At 42.0% G+C, this 19,602-nt stretch overlaps 1 protein-coding gene across 1 annotated transcript in view; it reads left to right on the forward strand.

Annotated features, from left to right (window-relative positions):
* KCMF1 (potassium channel modulatory factor 1) overlaps nucleotides 1-18,529 on the forward strand; it is a 67,418-nt gene extending 48,889 nt beyond the window's left edge. The window contains exons 2-7 of the mRNA XM_040324937.1: nucleotides 2,175-2,342; nucleotides 5,770-5,909; nucleotides 7,096-7,197; nucleotides 12,067-12,241; nucleotides 14,232-14,514; nucleotides 17,239-18,529. Coding sequence (XP_040180871.1) covers nucleotides 2,175-2,342; nucleotides 5,770-5,909; nucleotides 7,096-7,197; nucleotides 12,067-12,241; nucleotides 14,232-14,514; nucleotides 17,239-17,500 — 1,130 coding nt within the window. The 3' untranslated portion in view covers nucleotides 17,501-18,529. The remainder of the gene's footprint in view (nucleotides 1-2,174; nucleotides 2,343-5,769; nucleotides 5,910-7,095; nucleotides 7,198-12,066; nucleotides 12,242-14,231; nucleotides 14,515-17,238) is intronic.
* The last annotated feature ends 1,073 nt before the right edge of the window (nucleotides 18,530-19,602 follow it).

A 19,602-nucleotide genomic window follows, 5' to 3' on the forward strand; every position in this document is an offset into this window, starting at 1 on the left:
TCTTTTAATCACTGCATTTTTATAGCGCTGATCAATGTCGCTGGTCCCCAAAAAGTGTCATTTGGGATCAGATTTGTCTGCTGCAATATCGTAGTCCCGCTAAAAATTGCAGATTGCTGCCATTACTGGTAAAAACGATTAAAAGTCCCTAAATCTATCCCATAATTTGTAGATGTGATAAGTTTTGCGCAAATCAATATACGTCTATTAGAGCTACACGATTCTGGCTAAAATGAGAATCACTATTTTTTTGCTTAGAAGATGGATCACGATTCTCGCGGCCTAACCTCATCTTTTACATTAAAACAAAAAAGGGGCTAACTTTACTGTTTCATTTTTTTATTCATTGAAGTGAATTTTTCTCAAATTGCAGACCGCTGGGCAAATGCAGTGTGACATAAAATATTGCAGCAATTGCCATTTTATTCCCTAGGGTCTCTGCTAAAATATATATGTGTATATGTTTCGGGGTTCCAAGTAATTTTTCTAAGAAACGAGTGTCAGAAAAAGATTTGATCTAAGAAGGAAATTACCGTAGTTGCAATGTTTCATGTTGTTAAAAACTTGGCAGACTGCTCAGATTTTTTCTTTACACACCACACACGTTCAAACATTTATCCCTTTGATCTAAGATCATTAGTTACAATGTTGCCTGTTAAAACTTGGCAGACGGCCTGGATATTTTCTTTGGACAGCTGAGTGAGCAGATAGTCTTTCCACTTGTTATATGAAAGAATCAGCAAACTCTGCATTGGAGATCGTCAGGAGGGTTGAACCTAGATCACAATTTTTTATTGATTTTAATTGTGCAGCTCTAGCGCCTATTATAATTTTTTTTTTTTTTTTTTTTTTACCAAAAATATGCAGAATATATATAGACCTAAACTGATGAATACACTTCTTTTTTTTTTGGGGGGGGGGGGGCACAGAGGTGATCAAATACCACCAAAAGAAAGCTCTTTTTGTGAGGAAGAATGAATGTCCATTTTTTTTGCGGTACAGTGCCGTACCGCAAAATATGGCCTGGTCATTAAGGCGGAAAATCCTTCCGGGGCTGAAGGGGTATAAGTCGGGATCTCTTCAGAGTCTGGAACAGCTGAGTGATGTCAGTCAACAGCTGACTTTAGCCCTATATATCTATATGTGTTTCTTATATGGTGATATCTGTAAATAACTATCCCGTTAGAAGTTAAGGAAATGCTTTTGTTGAAACTCAAATTGTTCTTTAATTTGTCAGCTGCCACTATGTTTTTGTGAGCGAGTGAAATTTGATTTTCCTCTTCCCATCGGCCGCACGCACATATACAGCCTCTCGGTGGGTAGACTTTAACACAGAACGGTTGCATATATGTGGCTATATATGAACAGTTTACTGTGCTGAGAACAGAGCACGCTCACTGCTCAGTAACTGAAGTGTCAAGGAAATGTGACTGCTGTGACAGCCAATCACAGCGGTCACATAATTGGAATGCCTGCCTCCTGGCATTTTGATCCATTGGGAGGTGGCAGCGGGAAGGGGTTAACAGCCCATCAGGCTGTGGAGGGGGGCGGAGCAAGAGCGTCTCAGGCTCTCCGCGGCTTGCTGAGAGCCTGAGATGAGTATCAGTCCAGGCACCTGGTGGATCCAAACTTCCATTGTCGAGGTGAAGCAATACCTGGACTGATTTCTGTGACCTCAGCAAAACTTAGTACATTGCTGTGATCCATAGGAAAAGCCCAGCCAAATGAGCTTTGGCTGGTCTTCTCCTTTTTAAGGCTGCTTTTACACCACTGCAGTGCAGTTTTTCTGCACCATGGGTGCAGCGCAGCTTACCCGTGTGTTTGGAGGGGACCAAACACAAAGGGCACAATATAACTATATGGGGAAAGTGCAGCTAACCCACTCCAAACATGCAGGTAAACTGCAGTGCGGGACAACGGCACTGCAGCAGTGTGAAGGCAGCCTGAGGCCTATGTTACACGGGCGATTAATTGCTACTCTGCCCAATAAGTCATTCCTTTGTTTGCCTAATTTTGACGCAGCAAGAGTGACATCTTTCTGGTCTGGCCAGTACATTTGTAACACCAAAGAAGGCAAGTGGACATATAATCTCTAGTGTAATGTGAGCCCAATGCTTCCTATTTCAAATAGTTTACGTTTTCTTTCTAAAAAAAGTTTATTTTCTTCTGTGCAGGTGTCAGCTGCGATGCATGTTTAAAAGGAAACTTTAGAGGCCGACGATACAAGTGTTTAATTTGCTACGATTACGATTTGTGTGCATCTTGCTATGAAAGTGGTGCAACGACGACAAGGCATACAACTGACCATCCAATGCAGTGCATATTGACAAGGGTAGACTTTGGTATGTATTATATTTACATTTTTTTTTCTTCTATTGCTACACGGAAAAATACTGTCTTGATTGTACAATACAGGAAATCTTTACCTATCACTGGAAATTTATCACAATGGATGCAAAGGTTGGGGAGGAGTTTATTTCCCTAACAGCCCGAGCGAGGCACATGGTCAGGGAATTCAAGCTCCCCACCAAAACTAACCCCCCCCCCCCCCCCCCCCCCAAAACAGAAGTCCAACTTCCAAACATGAACTCAGTAATGAGTAGCTCCGCCGTTATTGTTGATCACTTCAAAAAAAAATTTGGCATGCTTGATGCAAGCGTTTCCATGAGGTGAGTGGGAACATTTCTCCAAGTGGTGAAGACAGCCGCACGAAGGCCATCTACTGTCTGGAACTGTTGTCCATTTTTGTAAACTTCCCTTGCCATCCACCCCCAAAGGTTCTCAATTGGATTTAGATCAGGGGAACACGCAGGATGGGCCAAAAGAGTGATGTTATTCTCCTGGAAGAAGTCCCTTGTCCTGCGGGCATTGTGTACTGTAGCGTTGTCCTGTTGAAAAACCCAGTCGTTGCCACACTTACGAGGGCCCTCAGTCATGAGGAATGCTCTCTGCAACATCTGGACATAGCCAGCGGCCGTTTGACGCCCCTGCACTTCCTGAAGCTCCATTGTTCCACTGAAGGAAAAAGCACCCCAGACCATTATGGCGCCCCCTCCACTGTGGCGCGTAGAAAACATCTCAGGTGGGATCTGCTTGTCATGCCAGTAACGTTGGAAACCATCAGGACCATCAAGGTTATATTTTTTCTCATCAGAGAATAAAACTTTCTTCCACCTTTGAATGTCCCATGTGTGGTCCTCTCTTGCAAAGTCCAAACGAGCAGTTCTGTGGCGTTCAAGGAGACAAGGTTTTTGAAGAAGTTTTTTGTTTTTGAAGCCCTTCAGTCTCAGATGCCATCTGATGGTTATTGGGCTGCAGTCAGCACCAGTAAGGGCCTTAATTTGGGTCGAGGATCGTCCAGTGTCTTGATGAGAGACCCTGCTTATGCAGTTCAGCAACCCGACCACGTTCAAAAAGGGAGAGTTTTTTTGCCTTTGCCATCACAACGTGTGACTACCTGACAGAAAAGGACAATGAATCCACATCTTTGCACAGATTAGGCCTTTTTAAAGGCATGTGGTCCTAAACTTTTGATCAGCTGAAAAACAGCCTGTTTCTGTTTGTTCGTTATTTTCAATTAATTGAATGCTCAAAAAATGTTTTGTCTCATTCTAATTTCTTCTTGTTGCATGTTGAAGCTCTACTTGGAACCTTGTTAAAGCGGGAGTTCACCCGAATTTTTTTTTTTAACATTAGATTCATGCTCATTTTGTCAAGGGGAATCGGGTAGTTCCCGTTTTACCGTTTTAGAGAGCGATCTTCTCCGCCGCTTCCGGGTAAGGTCTTCGGGACTGGGCGTTCCTATTTGATTGACAGGCTTCCGACGGTAGCATACATCGCGTCGCGAGTAGCCGAAAGAAGCCGAACGTCGGTGCGGCTCTATACGGCGCCTGCGCACCGACGTTCGGCTACTTTCGGAAAATCGTGACACGATGGATGCGACCGTCGGAAGACTGTCAATCAAATAGGAACGCCCAGTTCCGCAGCCCATACCCGGAAGCGGCGGAGAAGATCGCTCTCTAAAACGGTAAGTACTGCTTCGTTTAAAAAAAATAAAAATACCCGATTCCCCTTGACAAAATGAGCGTGAATCTAATGTTAAAAATTAACATTTCCGGGTGAACCTCCACTTTAAGATCCAACAATGTAAAATATGATTTTTTGCAATTTTTCAAGTGGTCTTAAACTTTTGATCAGGACTGTGTATGTATATATGTGTGTGTGTGTGTGTGTGTGTGTGTGTGTGTGTGTTTATATATATATATATATATATATATATATATATATATATTTACATTTTTAAGCTAAAAAAGAGATGAACTCTTTTCCACACAGTACAGTCTGTAAATTGACACATCTACAGTGCCTTTTAAATTCTTCATAAGCCTAGAAATGTTCTACATTTTGTCATGTTGCAACCAAAAAAGTAAATATATTTTATTGGGATTTTATGTGATGGACCAGGGATATGCAATTAGTGGACCTCCCAGCTGTTGCAGAACTACAAGTCCCATGAGGCATAGCAAGACTCTGACAGCCGCAAGCATGACACCCAGAAGCAAAGTCATGACGGGACTTGTAGTTTTGCAACAGCTGGTTAGAGGTCCACTAATTGCATCTTCCTGTGATAGACCAACACAAAGTGGCCCATAATTGTGAAGTGGAAGGAAAATGATAAATGGTTCTAATTTTTTTTTGTTTGTTTACAAATATGTGAAAAGTGTGGCATGCATTTGTATTCAATTTGTGATAACGACCCTAATTGTACAGCCAGAGCTACTTTGGAATGGTTTAGATCAAAGCATATTCATGTGTTTGAATGGCCCAGTCAAGTCAAGACCTAAATCCAACTGAGAATCTGTGGCCAGACTCAAATTGCTGTTCAGATGCTCTCCTTCCAATCTAATAGAGCTTGAGCTATTTCGCAAAGAAGAATGTGCAAAGCTGGTAGAGACCACCCCAAAAAGAATTGCAGCAAAATGGTATTGACTCAGGGGGGCTGAATACAAATGCACGCCACACTTTTCACATACCGTATTTATCGGCGTATAACGCACACCTTTTATTTTTGGAGGGAAGTTTCCAGAAAAAAAACATATTTTTTAAATAAATAACTTTGAAGCAAAAATAAGGGTCAGTGCCCATCTGCAGCCTGATCACTGGCCATCTGCAGCCTCAATGCAGCTTGATCAATGCCCATCTGCATCCTCTCCATCTCCCATCAATGCGGCCTGATCAGTGCTGGAAATCGCAAGACTGCTCAGGTAGATTCTGGTGGTGCTCATCCTCCCCCAGGTAACATTGGCGTAGAACACGCACCCGTGATTTGCCTCCTATTTTCGGAGGGAAAATAAAAATAGATTAAAATCATTTTCCTTCCACTTCACAATTATGTGTCACTTTGTGTTGGTCTATCACAGAAAATTCCAGTAAAAAACATTTTACGTTTTTGGTTGGAACATGACAAAATGTGGGAAATGTCAAGGGGTATGAATACTTTTTCAAGGCACTGTATGTCCAGGTTAAACTTCCAGCCTCTGTCATCTCTTGCACTCCCAGACTGCTTATTATCAGTATAATTGCCTATGTCCATTGAACACAGAGGTGGCTCCAGAAGCCGTAACGCTGATCCAGAATAACCTTCTTGGCTTTGCATTATGGTTGAGGTGTATGAATCATAGAAGCAGCTAAACAAAGTTACAAATACAATGCGAGATAAAACCATAAATGTACACATTTTTTAAATTGCGCATTTTTGTTCCTAAACAGATTTATATTATGGTGGGGAAGCCTTCTCTGTAGAACAGCCACAGTCTTTTACTTGTCCTTATTGCGGTAAAATGGGTTACACAGAGACCTCGCTACAAGAGCATGTGACTTCAGAGCATGCAGAAACATCAACCGAAGTGGTAAGTACATATGGCAGTGCCATTTTCAAAGTGGTAACTCGCTTGGAAACTAGAGAGAGAGAGTGAAATTGGTGAGATACTAATGTAAGTACAACATTTCACTAGCTTTGACTTAAACTGTTTACTCTTGTCGAATGACAAAATGACAGCCAGTATTGTAATACCCACGGACGTGTGAAAGAGCCCTTAATATTATCCTGAAAGAATGACCAGAATAAACTACGGGGGTTATCCCTAGGTTTGTCTGCTGTTGGCACCATGCGCTGGTCCAAAACTGTGACCCATCACCAAGCATTGCTGGTCTTAAAAAAAAAAAAAAAAATGTAATGTCTGTACCGGCTCCTATCTGCTGCGTCTTGCACGTGTCCAGATGCAATTGGAAATGATCAGGGTACCTAACTAACTGGCTGATTAAGAGACTCCAGGAATTCGTCCCAGTATGAGTGAATTCACCCGGTCTGAGGAACCCGTAGAAAGCTTGTTAGCCGCTTGAAGACCAAGCTGGGTAGCTGCCCGAAAGGAGACCTGGCCAGCAAATCGGACATACCCTGGAAAATATGCCCCGTGATGGGGAGTCTGCTTGAAAGGGGGACTACTCCTTTGAATTTTCCCAAGAATTAGACTTGATGGGATGAGCTGCAAAAATGGATGGCCTATGTTTTCCAGTCCATGTTGTATGCCTTCCTGGTGTTAACTGATAGCGAATTGTTAATCAAGGCTGCTGCGTCGGCCCAGTGAGAAGCTTGTTCATCTTCGGTAACGAGAAATGCGGGGACGGTATGGCACAGTCTGATACGAGATGAAACGCTGACAGGAAAAGGGGTGCGGTTAGCCTTCCTATTTGTATGTATGTGCACCATTCTCTGGCTAAAATGCTGGTCAGTGGAGCTCCTTGCGAGATATGCCTTGAATGGTTACCCATTTTGAAGGTGAACTCTTGTTTGGTCCAACTTTGGTCAAAGGATATCTAGGATTTTACAGAGGCATCTAGGATTTTATGGAGGCATGGGAATTTGGTGCTTTTGAGATGCTCATGGGGAAAAAAAAACAGACCTCTGTAAGCTTGCATTGTTTCTTCCTGTCTTGAAGATGGGGTTTTTTGTTTGTTTTTTGTTTTTATTGCCTAGCATTTTTTGTGTTTTCTGATGGATGTGTGTAGTTATTTTATATGCTCTTTTCTCTGCAGATTTGTCCAATTTGTGCAGCGTTACCAGGGGGAGATCCAAATCACGTTACAGATGATTTTCCTGCCCATCTTACACTTGAACACAGAGCTCCCAGGGATCTAATATCCTTTATTTAAATTTTTGTTGTGTGTATTTTGTGTGTTTTTTTTACGACTTGTGTTTACGCTTCATTGGAACCAATAACTATAAGACCCCTTTCACACTGGGGAGGTTTTCAGGTGCTTAAGCGCTGGAAATGGCCTCTGCTAAGCAGCCGAACACGTTGATTCCAGTGTGAATTTTTACACTTGGGCAGTGCGCTTGCGGGACATTCCGAAAAGTCCTGCAAGCAGCATCTTTGGGACGGGTTGAGAGTAGAGGTCGACCGATATATCGGCAGGCCGATATATCGGCCGATATTTGGCCGTTTTGGTGAAATCGGCATCGGCCGATTTTCATCCAAATCGGGCCGATATTTTACAATTTCCGCTAGCGATGCCACGGCTCCGGAGCTAGGCCGGAGCCGTGGCCTTTCCTGATGCTGTGACCGCGGTCACAGCATCAGGAATGACCGCGGCTTCGGCCTAGCTCCGGAGCCGCGGCCATCTTGGTACACCTAGCGCGGCGTCCCTCCTCTGTTTACGCCCACAGAGGAGGAGGGGCCCGCGCTCGTGGGACACACACCGCTCTGGTGTCTGTACTACGGGGGTCAGTGGGGGGTGTCTATATTGGAGGGAGAGGGGGTCTGTACTGAGGGGGGGTGACACAATTTTTTTGCACCAGTGCCAATTAGTGCCACTTGCCATCTGCCAGTAACAATACCAGTGCCACCTTCCATCCAGTGCCATCTGCCAATGCCACCTGCCAGTGCCAATACCAGTGCCACCATCCAGTGCCAATTAGTGCCACCTTCCATCCAGTGCCATCCGCCAATGCCACCTGCCGGTGCCAATACCAGTGCCACCATCCAGTGCCAATTAGTGCCACCTTCCATCCAGTGCCATCCGCCAATGCTACCTGCCAGTGCCAATACCAGTGCCACCATCCAGTGCCAATTAGTGCCACCTTCCATCCAGTGCCATCCGCCAATGCCACCTGCCGGTGCCAATACCAGTGCCACCATCCAGTGCCAATTAGTGCCACCTTCCATCCAGTGCCATCCGCCAATGCTACCTGCCAGTGCCAATACCAGTGCCACCATCCAGTGCCAATTAGTGCCACCTTCCATCCAGTGCCATCCGCCAATGCCACCTGCCAATGCCACCTGCTGCCAGTGCCAATACAGTGCCACCATCCAGTGCCAATTAGTGCCACCTTCCATCCAGTGCCATCCGCCAATGCTACCTGCCAGTGCCAATACCAGTGCCACCATCCAGTGCCAATTAGTGCCACCTTCCATCCAGTGCCATCCGCCAATGCTACCTGCCAGTGCGAATACCAGTGCCACCGTCCAGTGCCAATTAGTGCCACCTTCCATCCAGTGCCATCCGCCAATGCCACCTGCCAGTGCCATCTGCCAATCAGTGCTAGTACCATCTTTCAGTGCCATCCAGTGCAACCTGCCAGTGCCAATAAGTGCCTTCTGCTAGTGCCATCTTCCTTCCAGTGCCAATTAGTGCCACGAGCCAGTGCCACCAATAAAAAAAAAAAATCGGCCTAAAATATCGGCCGCAAAAATCGGCATCATATATCGGCCATCGGCCGCCCAGATTTCTAAATATCGGCATCGGCCAGAGAAAAACTCATATCGGTCTACCTCTAGTTGAGAGCGCTGTGTTTGGCGCTCCCAAAACGCCCTTCCCATTCAAATGAAAGGCAAGGCTTTCAAAGCACCTAAAAAGCACTGCAAAACTGGAGTTTTTTACTTTTTTGGGGGGGATAAAAGCACCCTGCTAGTGTCCAAAAACCAGCGCTAAAGCGCCACTAAAACGAGCTGCGCTTTCAATGTGAAAGCACTCTTGGGATAAGCCACAACGGAATGACCAATCTTTTGCAGAAAAACAAAATAATAAAAATTTCATTAACTGCTTTTTTTGGTTTACTAAATATGGTTCAGTCTTCTTACAAGTATCGCTAATCTACAGACATTTCCAGCTTGCATGCATCCAGGAAACTCATCCCGAGGGATCAGCAGCAGACTATGGCTGTGCAATGTGTGCCACCTGTAGTGTCCATTGGAGAAGTGTGTGACAGGATGACGAAACGGGAGAATGATTGATTGGGAGACAGGGACAGGTGTGTTACCCTAGAGTGCCTGAACAAAGACCTTGATGGCAAGATCACTAGGTGGTGTTTGAATAAAAGCTGAGGAATAAAAAAAAATACATTTAAAGCAGAACTTTAGTCAGAAAATTAAGTCCCACTACATCACTTCAGACTGGCCCCTTTTGCAGGCACAGCTATGTAAAACACTATAAAAAGAAATTTCTATGTTTAAAATCCAGTAATGCACGGTCTCACCCTGCTGTGCATGTGCTCAGTTGCTTTCTATTTTTAGGCACTGCTGAATTTGTAGAGGCCGATCTTCTGACAGTTAGATTGGAATTAAACCCTCCTATGCTTTACAGCAAAGGAAGCTGCTTCTATTTGATCTGCAACTGCCAAGGTGCTGCACATGTGATCAGTTATGACACCAGCCGTTTGTTAGTTTGACAGTTTGAGGAAACCAGCAAATGCGACAGTTGTCATTCCCAGCATAACGGGAATGTAACTGTTTTTTGAAATTGTTAAATCGATGGGTTTAGTTCCACTGTATGATTTACTGCTGTTCAGGGGATCTGGGCTTCAGCAAAATGGCAGCCTCCAGCAGGAAGAAACGGTAGCAATGCTGGAGGCAGTTTACAGTACACACTAATTTTTGGTAGCATTAATGTGGAATGTATGTTCCCTGTAGGAACATTACCCATACCAACTTTCTAAAAATAAAGTTCCATTTTAGGTTTGACTTTCAGACAGATATAAAACACACAGTATTGTAGCTCTGTGTGTGTTCATGCAGCTTTTATTTATTTTTTTATTTAACCACTTCGTTACCGGGCCTATTTTGGCACTGTTCTCCTTTATGTAAAAATCAAAAATTTTTTGCTAGAAAATTAATCAGAACCCCCAAACATTATATATTTTTTTTTTTTAGCAGACACCCTAGGGAATAAAATGGCGGTCATTGCAACTTTTTTTCTCGCACGGTATTTGCGCAATAATTTTTCAAACGCCTTTTTTTAGGGAAAAAAACTGTTTCATGAATTAAAAAATAACAAAACAGTAAAGTTAGCCCAATTTTTTTGTATAATGTGAAAGACGATGTTACGCCGAGTAAATAGATACCTAACATGTCACGCTTTAAAATTGCGCACACTCATGGAATGGCGCCAAACTTCGGTACTTAAAAATCTCCATAGGCGACGCTTTAATTTTTTTTACAGGTTACTATTTTTGAGTTACAGAGTAGCTCTAGTGATAGAATTGTTGCACACGCTCTAACGCACGCGATGATACCTCACATGTGGGGTTTGAACGGTGTTTACATATGTGGGCGGGACTTGCATGCGCGTTCGCTTCTGGACGCGAGCGACCGGGACAGGGGCGTTTTTAAATTTTTTTTTTTTATTATTTTATTTTATTTTTTTACTTCATTTTTTTATTTTTACACTTTTTTTGACTTTTTTTTTTTTTTATCACTTTTATTCCTATTACAAGGAATGTACACATCCCTTGTAATAGGAATCACTGTGACAGGTCCTCTTTATGGAGAGATGTGGGGTCAATAAGACCCCACATCTCTCCTACAGGCTTACAAGCATGAAATCGGTGAAAAACATTTCACCGATTACATGCCGACAGCCGCGATTGCGGCTTTGTTTACTTCCGGGTACCGGGCGTGACGTCATAACGTCACGCCCGGCCCTCCGACGGTCATAGAGATGACTGTGACCGTCTGGTCACCAGTCATCTCTATGGTTCAGCAACGCGCGCCGGCCGATTCGCTCTCCGGGCCCCCGATGGCACGGGAGAGCCCGGAGAAGCACCGGATGGCGGCGGGAGGGGGGGGACGTCCCCTCCCGCTGCCTAGAAGAACGATCGAGCGGCGGAACCGCCGCTTTGATCGTTCTTCTGGTGCACAGAATCGCCGGCTGAAGACAGAGATATCTGAATGATGCCTGCAGCTGCAGGCATCATTCAGATATCACCACTCAAAGTCCAGGACGTCCCAGGATGTCCTACGGGTCTGAAGTGGTTAAGCCGTGTGACTGAATTTGATTTGGTATGAGCCTCTTGCAGTCTGCTGATCTAAGCTCAGATGGAAGAAGGGGGATTAGCAGCACAATGAGCTGATCCTGTACCTCATACATTCGTTAAGACTGCTCATAGATGAATAATTATTTTCGTTCAACCAGTGGATTGAACAGTGGTGTGCAGCTTTGCCAGTGTCCAATCACTGAAGGTGGAGCATAGCCCAATAGTCTTAAGATTTAATTTGCCTGTGTACTGTGATGTACGTTAAGGGATTTTTTCATGCAAGTATAAAAAAGTTTTTGTACTCCCTGTAATATCCTTTTAGGGACACAGGTCCCACCTCTGTGTTTATGATCTTGTTCTCTATACTGCTTTGCTACACAACTGAGGCATGCTGGAAGTAGGAGGCATTATGCTGGCTGGTCTACGTTTTTTATTTATTTTATTTTTAATATAAAAAAATTGGTTTGCAGGTTTTTGATCCTCCTTGTAGGTGGCAATATAATTCGAAAGTACTCCCTGTGTTAGTCAATAGACTTTTGGAAGAAGGTTTTATAATGGGTCCAAAAATCCTGTTATCCTGATTAGTTAGAATTATAACTTTGTTGAATAGTATGAGTAGTTCTCTCTTAACCTTTATCTCTAGCAACAAACATTTGTGTGCTTTCTTGAACAGGCGATTCCTGTTTAGTGTTAAGCAAACTACATTTATTTTTGGTCTACCATACTTAATATTGTTTTCCTTAAGTATTTCTTACGATGAATCCAGTGGAGTTCGGCATGTACGAAGGATGTTTCACCCTGGCCGAGGGTTAGGAGGGCCACGAGCTCGGAGATCAAACATGCACTTTACTAGCAGTTCCACTGGAGGGCTTTCATCCTCACAGAGCTCGTATTCACCAAGCAATAGGGAAGCCATGGATCCTATAGCAGGTAAATCATCAGCCCTAAGAGGGTTTGCTATTTAAATGTTAAACTTCAGGTTTTTCTAAATTTATTCAGACTAGACATTTGTAGCAATTGCACAACCATTAATTTATTATGTTGGTTTTCTTGTGTTATTGCCTGCTACACATATTAAAGAAAAATTCTGGGTATATTAGAGCCTGTGAATGCACCCGCACTCCAATTTGACGCAGGGGTTCCCACGATTAGCTGCAGGAGGCAATGGATGGCTGACAGCTCTTGTAATCACATGTGAGTGGTTGCCGATCGCTGCATGACAAATTACACACGAGCGGCCACAATTAAATGCGAGAGCCGGAAACCCTCCCACTGCACCCTAATTCACCGTAATTCTGTTTAAGTGGCTAATGCAGAGGACAAAACATGACTTGTACCTTTTTGCATAAAAAAAATAAAAGTTTTTTTCACCTAAGCAGGAACTGACATTTTCTGTGGGTGTTCTCTAAACCAACTAGGTACAGAACGCTTCCAGGGTCCCATATTGCATAGAATTTTACAAAAATGTACAGTTTTGCAAGTTAAGGAAAGGTCATTTTTAAAAACCTTTAAATTACAATGTAATTATGCAAACACTGCACCATGATGGCACTTGCCTTCCAGCAAATTAGCTAAAGAAGAAAACTTCCAAGATAACCCCTTGGTGTTCTCTTGTGGTTCACTCATTTAGAATCCTAATAATACACTGTAGTCACACTATGACAATATCGAAGATCCTTCAGCCCATCTAGCATTAAAGATCAACTCCACCTTTTCCTCAAAAAAAAAATGCATTGTGCATGTAAATGAATCACAACCTCACAGTAAGTTTATGTGCAACTTACCTCCTTTAGCTGTACAGAGCAAGTTTCTGTGTCTGTGATGTCACTCTTCCCACTGGCTGAATTTCAAAGTTCTCCGACTTCCTGTTTTCTTCCTGTTCCAGTTCTGATACTACATGCCCCATGATCCTTTCAGCCTCTGTAGCTTCACGGTGGGCTATGAGAGTCACTTGTACCAATTCTGGGAGTTGATGTGGGTGGGTCATAGGGTTACTGTGGGTGTTTCTAGGCCTTGATGTTTGTGGTGAAAGGTGTAAATGTGTCATGCCTCCTGTATCATTCCTCCCTCCTGTGTCATTCCTGTCTTGCAGCATGCAAAAGATAAATAGCTTACTGCAAGGCTACAGAGGAAGGGCTATGGGAGGTTATTATGAAGGTGCTTCCTTTTTATGTAAATCTCTCTGGGAGGGTGGTATCGGAGTGGTGGGACTCTACCTGTTCACACTGGTCAGAATATTTACCTGGGCAGTATTAATATCTAATTTTGATTAATTTAATCCTGCCTAGCAAGCAGCACAGTTGGCTTTCAGAGCAGGCTTTGTATATTTTATGAATGTGTTTCCTTCATGAATAATGCTGTGATCTGTGAGGTGGGACTTGGGAGGGTTGGACTCTTCCTGTAGTGTGACTGGGTCGTAAAGAATGCAAATTAGGATGTATTTAATACCACCCACCATCAGAGCTGTGAAGGAAGTTGCATAATTTGCAGTGTCTGAAAGACTACAGAGGGGAGTGTACAGACTGGGCACTACAGGAAGTGGCTATGGAATGGAGAGAGTCTATCGGCAGTATATACAGTGTCGCATAAGACCAAGCCACAACTAAACCCAGAATATCGGGAGATCTGCAGACAACTGAGCAACATGGTATAGAGTTATAATCTATGTTGGGATCAATTATTCCATTCAGTTCTAGTGAAAAGAGTTTGAATTGAACTTTAACTCTGGTGGCACTTAAAATGTGTCAGAATCGCCTCCCTTTATTTCTGCATCACTGAGGCAGAAATTTAGTGCTTATATCGTTAATGCTGGCTCTGGAGAAAATAGTAAACTGATGCATGTATTGTTTTTTAGAATATATGTTTAAATGATGGAGTCTCGTGGTTTAAAAAATATACATGTACGTTTTCTTCTTTACAGAGTTGTTATCCCAATTATCAGGAGTTAGGCGTTCAACGGGTGGTCAGCTCAATTCCTCTGGGCCTTCTGCCTCTCAGCTGCAACAGCTACAAATGCAGTTACAATTAGAGCGGCAACAGGCACAGGCAGCACGGCAACAACTAGAAACGGCACGTAACGCAACTAGACGCAACAATGCAAGTAGTGTCACTACCACCATTACCCAATCAGCAGCAGCAACCAACACATCTAATACGGACAACAATCAGCAAACTATACAAAATTCACAGTTTCTCCTCACAAGGTATGCATGTATTGTAAATTTTGGCTACAGCTTTTAAGTCCAATCTTTTTCAGACTAGTGTGTCATTAAGCATTCCTTCCCCAGGGATGCCTACTGTTTGTTGGTTTTAAGTTGTGTTTGAAGCCAAGAACTGGGTCAAAACGGCCATCCTGCAGATCATCCAGTTAAAATATACCGTTGGGTAGTTATTGAATTTGTAAGTCCTATTTTTTATTTATTTTTTTACCTAATGTTGAAAGTCAGTGCTGTAAGTATCCTAGGTATATGGTCCAAAACGTATTGTAACGGAGTTGTAAATAATTTTTTTTTTTTTTCACCTTTAATGCAATCTATGCATTAAGGTGAAAAAACATTGAATGCTGCCGCCCCCCCAAGCCCTCGTTATACTTACCTGACCCCTCGGAAAAACCCGCGCGGTCCCAATATCCTCTTCGCCGCTCAGCCTGGCCGCTGATTGGCTAGAGCAGATGGATTGAGAGCAGCACAGCCATTGGCTGGCGCTGCTGTCAATCACATCCAGTGACGAGGGGCGGGGCCGAGTGATACAGTGAGCGGCTATGGCCGCTCGCTGTATCACGGGAGCGAGCCCGCAATTACTGACCACCATGCAAGCTCTTGCATGACTGTGGTGAGTAATTGCAGGGAGGACCAGAGACAGCCGCCGAGGGACCCCAGAAGACGTGGATCGGGGCCACGATAGGCAAAACGAACTGCACCGTGGAGGCAAGTATGACATGTTTGTTATTTTAAAGGTAAAACATTTTTTCCTTTACAAACGCTTTAATGTCTATGGCCAGCTTTAGTCTATTCTGGTACCATGGACTAGGTGCATTTCCTGATGCTAGAAAATCTTCAGTGAGTTCTAATGTCACTTGGTAACTTTTTAGTTTAGGCTTCTTTTTGAGCAGCTTGATTGTCCATTTCTTTGCTGAGCTTATCCTTTGAATTCCAAGTTGACAGATAAAGTCTAATTTGATATTCAGGGCCACAAAATATTAAACTGTGCATTGTGGTGTGCCATGCAAATACAGTTTGCAGTTCATATGGATCATCTAATTATTGCTACCCGCACACATTAGATTTTGATTGTACAATGTTTTTTAGATTTACCACCAACAATGAATTGGGGCCTACCCAAACTTTTAATCTGTATCCAGATAGACAGGCTCTCGCACTACATAGTTGGTAATTTTAAAGGTGATTGTGCGTGTGGCCAATTTTGGGAAGCACTTAACAATATCCTTATTCTACAATAATAATCCATTTACACACTTGGCCCTGTAATCCATCTTTCATGAAGTTGTCTTGTGCAATCATTCACGAACATTTGCATTTTCTGTCCCACGGTGCCACAATCGACTGTGAATATTAGTGATGTGTATACATGTCTGTGGAAAAACTGGCCTGATTTGATCACGAAGCGCACCCTGTTTCTCCAGAACAATGCACAAGCTCATACTGCTCACCGCACTATGTGCCCATTACAGCAACTTGGTTTGGAGGTATTGCCACATCCTCTTTACAGCCTGGACCTTGCTCTTAGTGGTTTAAACCAAACAGGTGGAAATCACTCAGAGTTCCTCAGAGGTCAGCATTTCGGGACTGATGAAGTGATACAGGTTGTCCTAAGATGGTTCAGGCGTACTGACAAATCTTTCTATGTCAAAGCTTTCCAGGCATTAGTTAAATGCTGGGATACGTGTATAAATGTAGCAGGAGATTATGTTGAAAAATAAATGAAGTTTCTGCTCCTTGAAATTTGTTATTTTAAACTCCAAAGTTCCGGTTTGACTTGACTGACCCTCCATATGTTTTTCTGTTTCCTTGTAAAGTCCTCCTGTGTTTGGAACAAAGAGTGCATATTTATTGCGGTCATGTACACTGCCCTGTGCACACTACACATATCATAGTCCTTAGTCTCTGGAGCAAGCCTAAGAGGATGGTTATGTTTTTATGCATGGTGGGACCATAATAGCCATCCTTCAACAAAGTCGCATCACAGCAGCAAAAACACAGAATTGGAGTTGTGAAGGAGACTAGAAGAGCCTTTTTTTTTATTTAAGAATAACATATTTGCATAGACTTTTTTTTTTTTTTTTTTTTAAACCCAGAGTTTAGTGTAATTTTAAATGCTGGCTGATCAACTTCCCTACAAGTTGCACTTGCCAGACAATGCTCCCTTGCTTTCTCTCCACTGCTGGCGTCACCTCTGTCTAAGCTCCATTGTCATGTAGTGTTGGAACCTACCAAGGTGGAGGAAGTCATATTGAGGTGGTTACTTGCTCCCTCATATCTGGAAGGCCCACTCCATTGGAGACTGCTGAATGGTGAGTATCATTTTCTCAAGGGATATACTACCAGCATGTGCTGTCACTTTATGCTAAATGGACAAACTGACACCGGGGTTGATTTACTAAAACTGGAGAGTGAAAAATCTGTTGCAGCTCTCCGTGGTAGCCAATTATTTTTTTGTTTGTTTTTGTTTTGTCAAAGCTTAATTGAACAAGCTGAAGATGGAAGCTGATTGGCCACCATGCACAGCTGCACCAGATTTTGTACTCTCTAGTTTTAGTAAATCAACCCCAGTGTCTCTGAGTCTTTTCGGTTTTAAAATGTGAAAAAAGGTGTCTGTATACTTGATCATCTGGAAATAATATGAATTTCTTTAGATGTTTATCTTATTTTGTATTTATTTTTTAATCTGTGTTTCCAAATCTGATGCAGATTGAATGACCCGAAGATGACAGAAGCTGAACGACAGTCAATAGAAAGTGAACGGGCAGATCGCAGCCTCTTTGTCCAGGAGCTCTTGCTTTCTACATTGATGCGGGAAGAAAGCTCCTCCTCAGATGAGGATGAGCGGGGGGAAATAGCCGATTTTGGGGCTATGGGTTGTGTAGATATAATGCCTTTAGATGTTGCTTTAGAAAACTTAAATCTCAAAGAGAGTAATAAAGGAAACGAGCCTCCGCCACCTCCTCTTTGATGACATCCCCCTTTGCAGACAATGTCCTCTGTGCTGTAACTGCCAATGAAAGTGGACAAACAACTATCTTTGGGTTTGTTTTGGTGATTGTAATTTCCAGTCTGTCACTCTTGTTACATTGTGTACATTCAAAAAAGTAAAAAAAAAATTGAAAAAAATTGAAAAAAAAGAGACAGAAGCAAATATATATGACAAAATCACTTAACTAATTTTTACTTCTAGCAAATATACATAGGTAGCAGTTCCAGAGGCAGCCGTCTGCTTCCTGTACCTTGACGTAAACACAAATAAAGCTCTCCTAATCTCCCACATTCAAACTGAAGAGGAAAAATCTATATGGATAAAAAAAAATCTAATGAAGCTGCTGTGTGTATTTATGAATATTAATTAATAAAAACTGCTTGGATGGTTTACCATAACTACTGCATGAGGTTTTTTGCAGCGTGCATGAGTTTTTAGTGACATTGTCATTAAGAAAAAAAAAAGACAAAAGAAACAGACTTAAATTCTAAGACTGTTAAACCGTAAATCCCAAAGCTTTCCTAAACATTATTCAAAAGGTTACAGCACCTGACGACATGCAAAGTTGACCTAAACTCTAGTGGGTTTCAGCCTTGGATCTTTTGAATAATGTACGAATATTTTATGTGAGTGAAAAGCAAGTTCTGCAGTGGCATTAACTGTATGTCTGCTTGGATTTTCATGTGACAATTTCTCTAAAATGCCATCATATGCAGTTGCCACTAGAAGGGTGTTTTACTAAATTATAAATAGTTTTAAAAAAATCTTATAGATTTGTTGTGTATTTTGCTAAGTATACTGATAAGGCATTATTTAATCATTAGATGGCAGCATTTTCCTTTTTTTTTCTGATCAGAGATGCATGAGGCCTCCATATGCAGAAGGAAGAATAAGTATATTTGTTGCCTGTAGAGGCCAATAAAATACTTTCATTTTCTAGCTTGAACTGGAAAATGACAGCTGGAATTTTGCTATGCGCAACATTAGCCCCCTTTTTTTTTTTTTTTTTGAACACTTTAAATAAAATGGGGTCTAATATATTGGCTAATCTGAGCAATCTATGTGGATGATCTCAATCAAGTCAGTTAAAGGGGTTGTAAAGGTTCGTCTTTTATTTTCTAAATTGGTTCCTTTAAGCTAGTGCATTGTTGGTTCACTTACCTTTTTTCCTTCGATTTCCCTTCTAAATGATTTTTTTCTTTGTTTCAATTTCTCACTTCCTGTTTCTTCTCAGTAAGCCTTTCGCCATCATCCGAGAGCTGGAAAGTCATTTAGAACAGCTTACTGAACACCTTACTGATGAGGAACAGGAAGTGAGAAATTCAGACAAAGAAAACAAAGGAAAAAAAAACATTTAGAAGGGAAATTGAAGGAAAATGTAAGTGAACCAACAATGCACTAGCTTGAAGTAACCTATTTAGAAAATAAAAAACAAACCTTTACAACCCCTTTAAAGCAAATATTCAAAATTGACTCCATAGTGACCTTTTAATTGCAGTTGAAACTTAAATTACAATAATATATTGACATTACAGTCAGGCCGCTGCCAGAAATTGCAATATGTGATCCTTTGAGCAAACCTTGTTTTCTGTTTAATTTTTTCTTTTTTTTTTCTTCATGTGGTTGTTAACAAAGCCTTTTCAACTGTTCAATTTGTTTTATCCAGGTGTAGAGTAATTCATTTAAATGCTGTTTAAAGGCAAACGTTATCCCAGGTTATGTTGTCTTCGTTTTAAAAAAAAAAAAACATTTTCACATTCTTAATTCTATTTTTCCTGAGTTCTCTTATTTATGTATTTGCTTCCTAGTTTGCAACGATTGTCCACAAAAAGGAGAGCTTGAGGATTTTCCTTCCCAGACTTTGTCAGTATATAATACGTAATTCCTAATGCTGTTGTTAGCACTTTTTTATTTATTGTTACTTTTTTTTGATTTTTCTTTTGGCATACAATTAAAAAGCCTTTGATTTAAAAATCATGCCACCTACATGCCTATACTATATATCCTATATGAAAATATGTTCGGTGTACAGTGCATAGAATTTCATAAGGGTCCCGACACAGTGGGTAGCAGGTTACTTT

This window comes from Rana temporaria, chromosome 1 (genome assembly GCF_905171775.1).
Source record: "Rana temporaria chromosome 1, aRanTem1.1, whole genome shotgun sequence".
Lineage (NCBI taxonomy): Eukaryota > Metazoa > Chordata > Amphibia > Anura > Ranidae > Rana > Rana temporaria.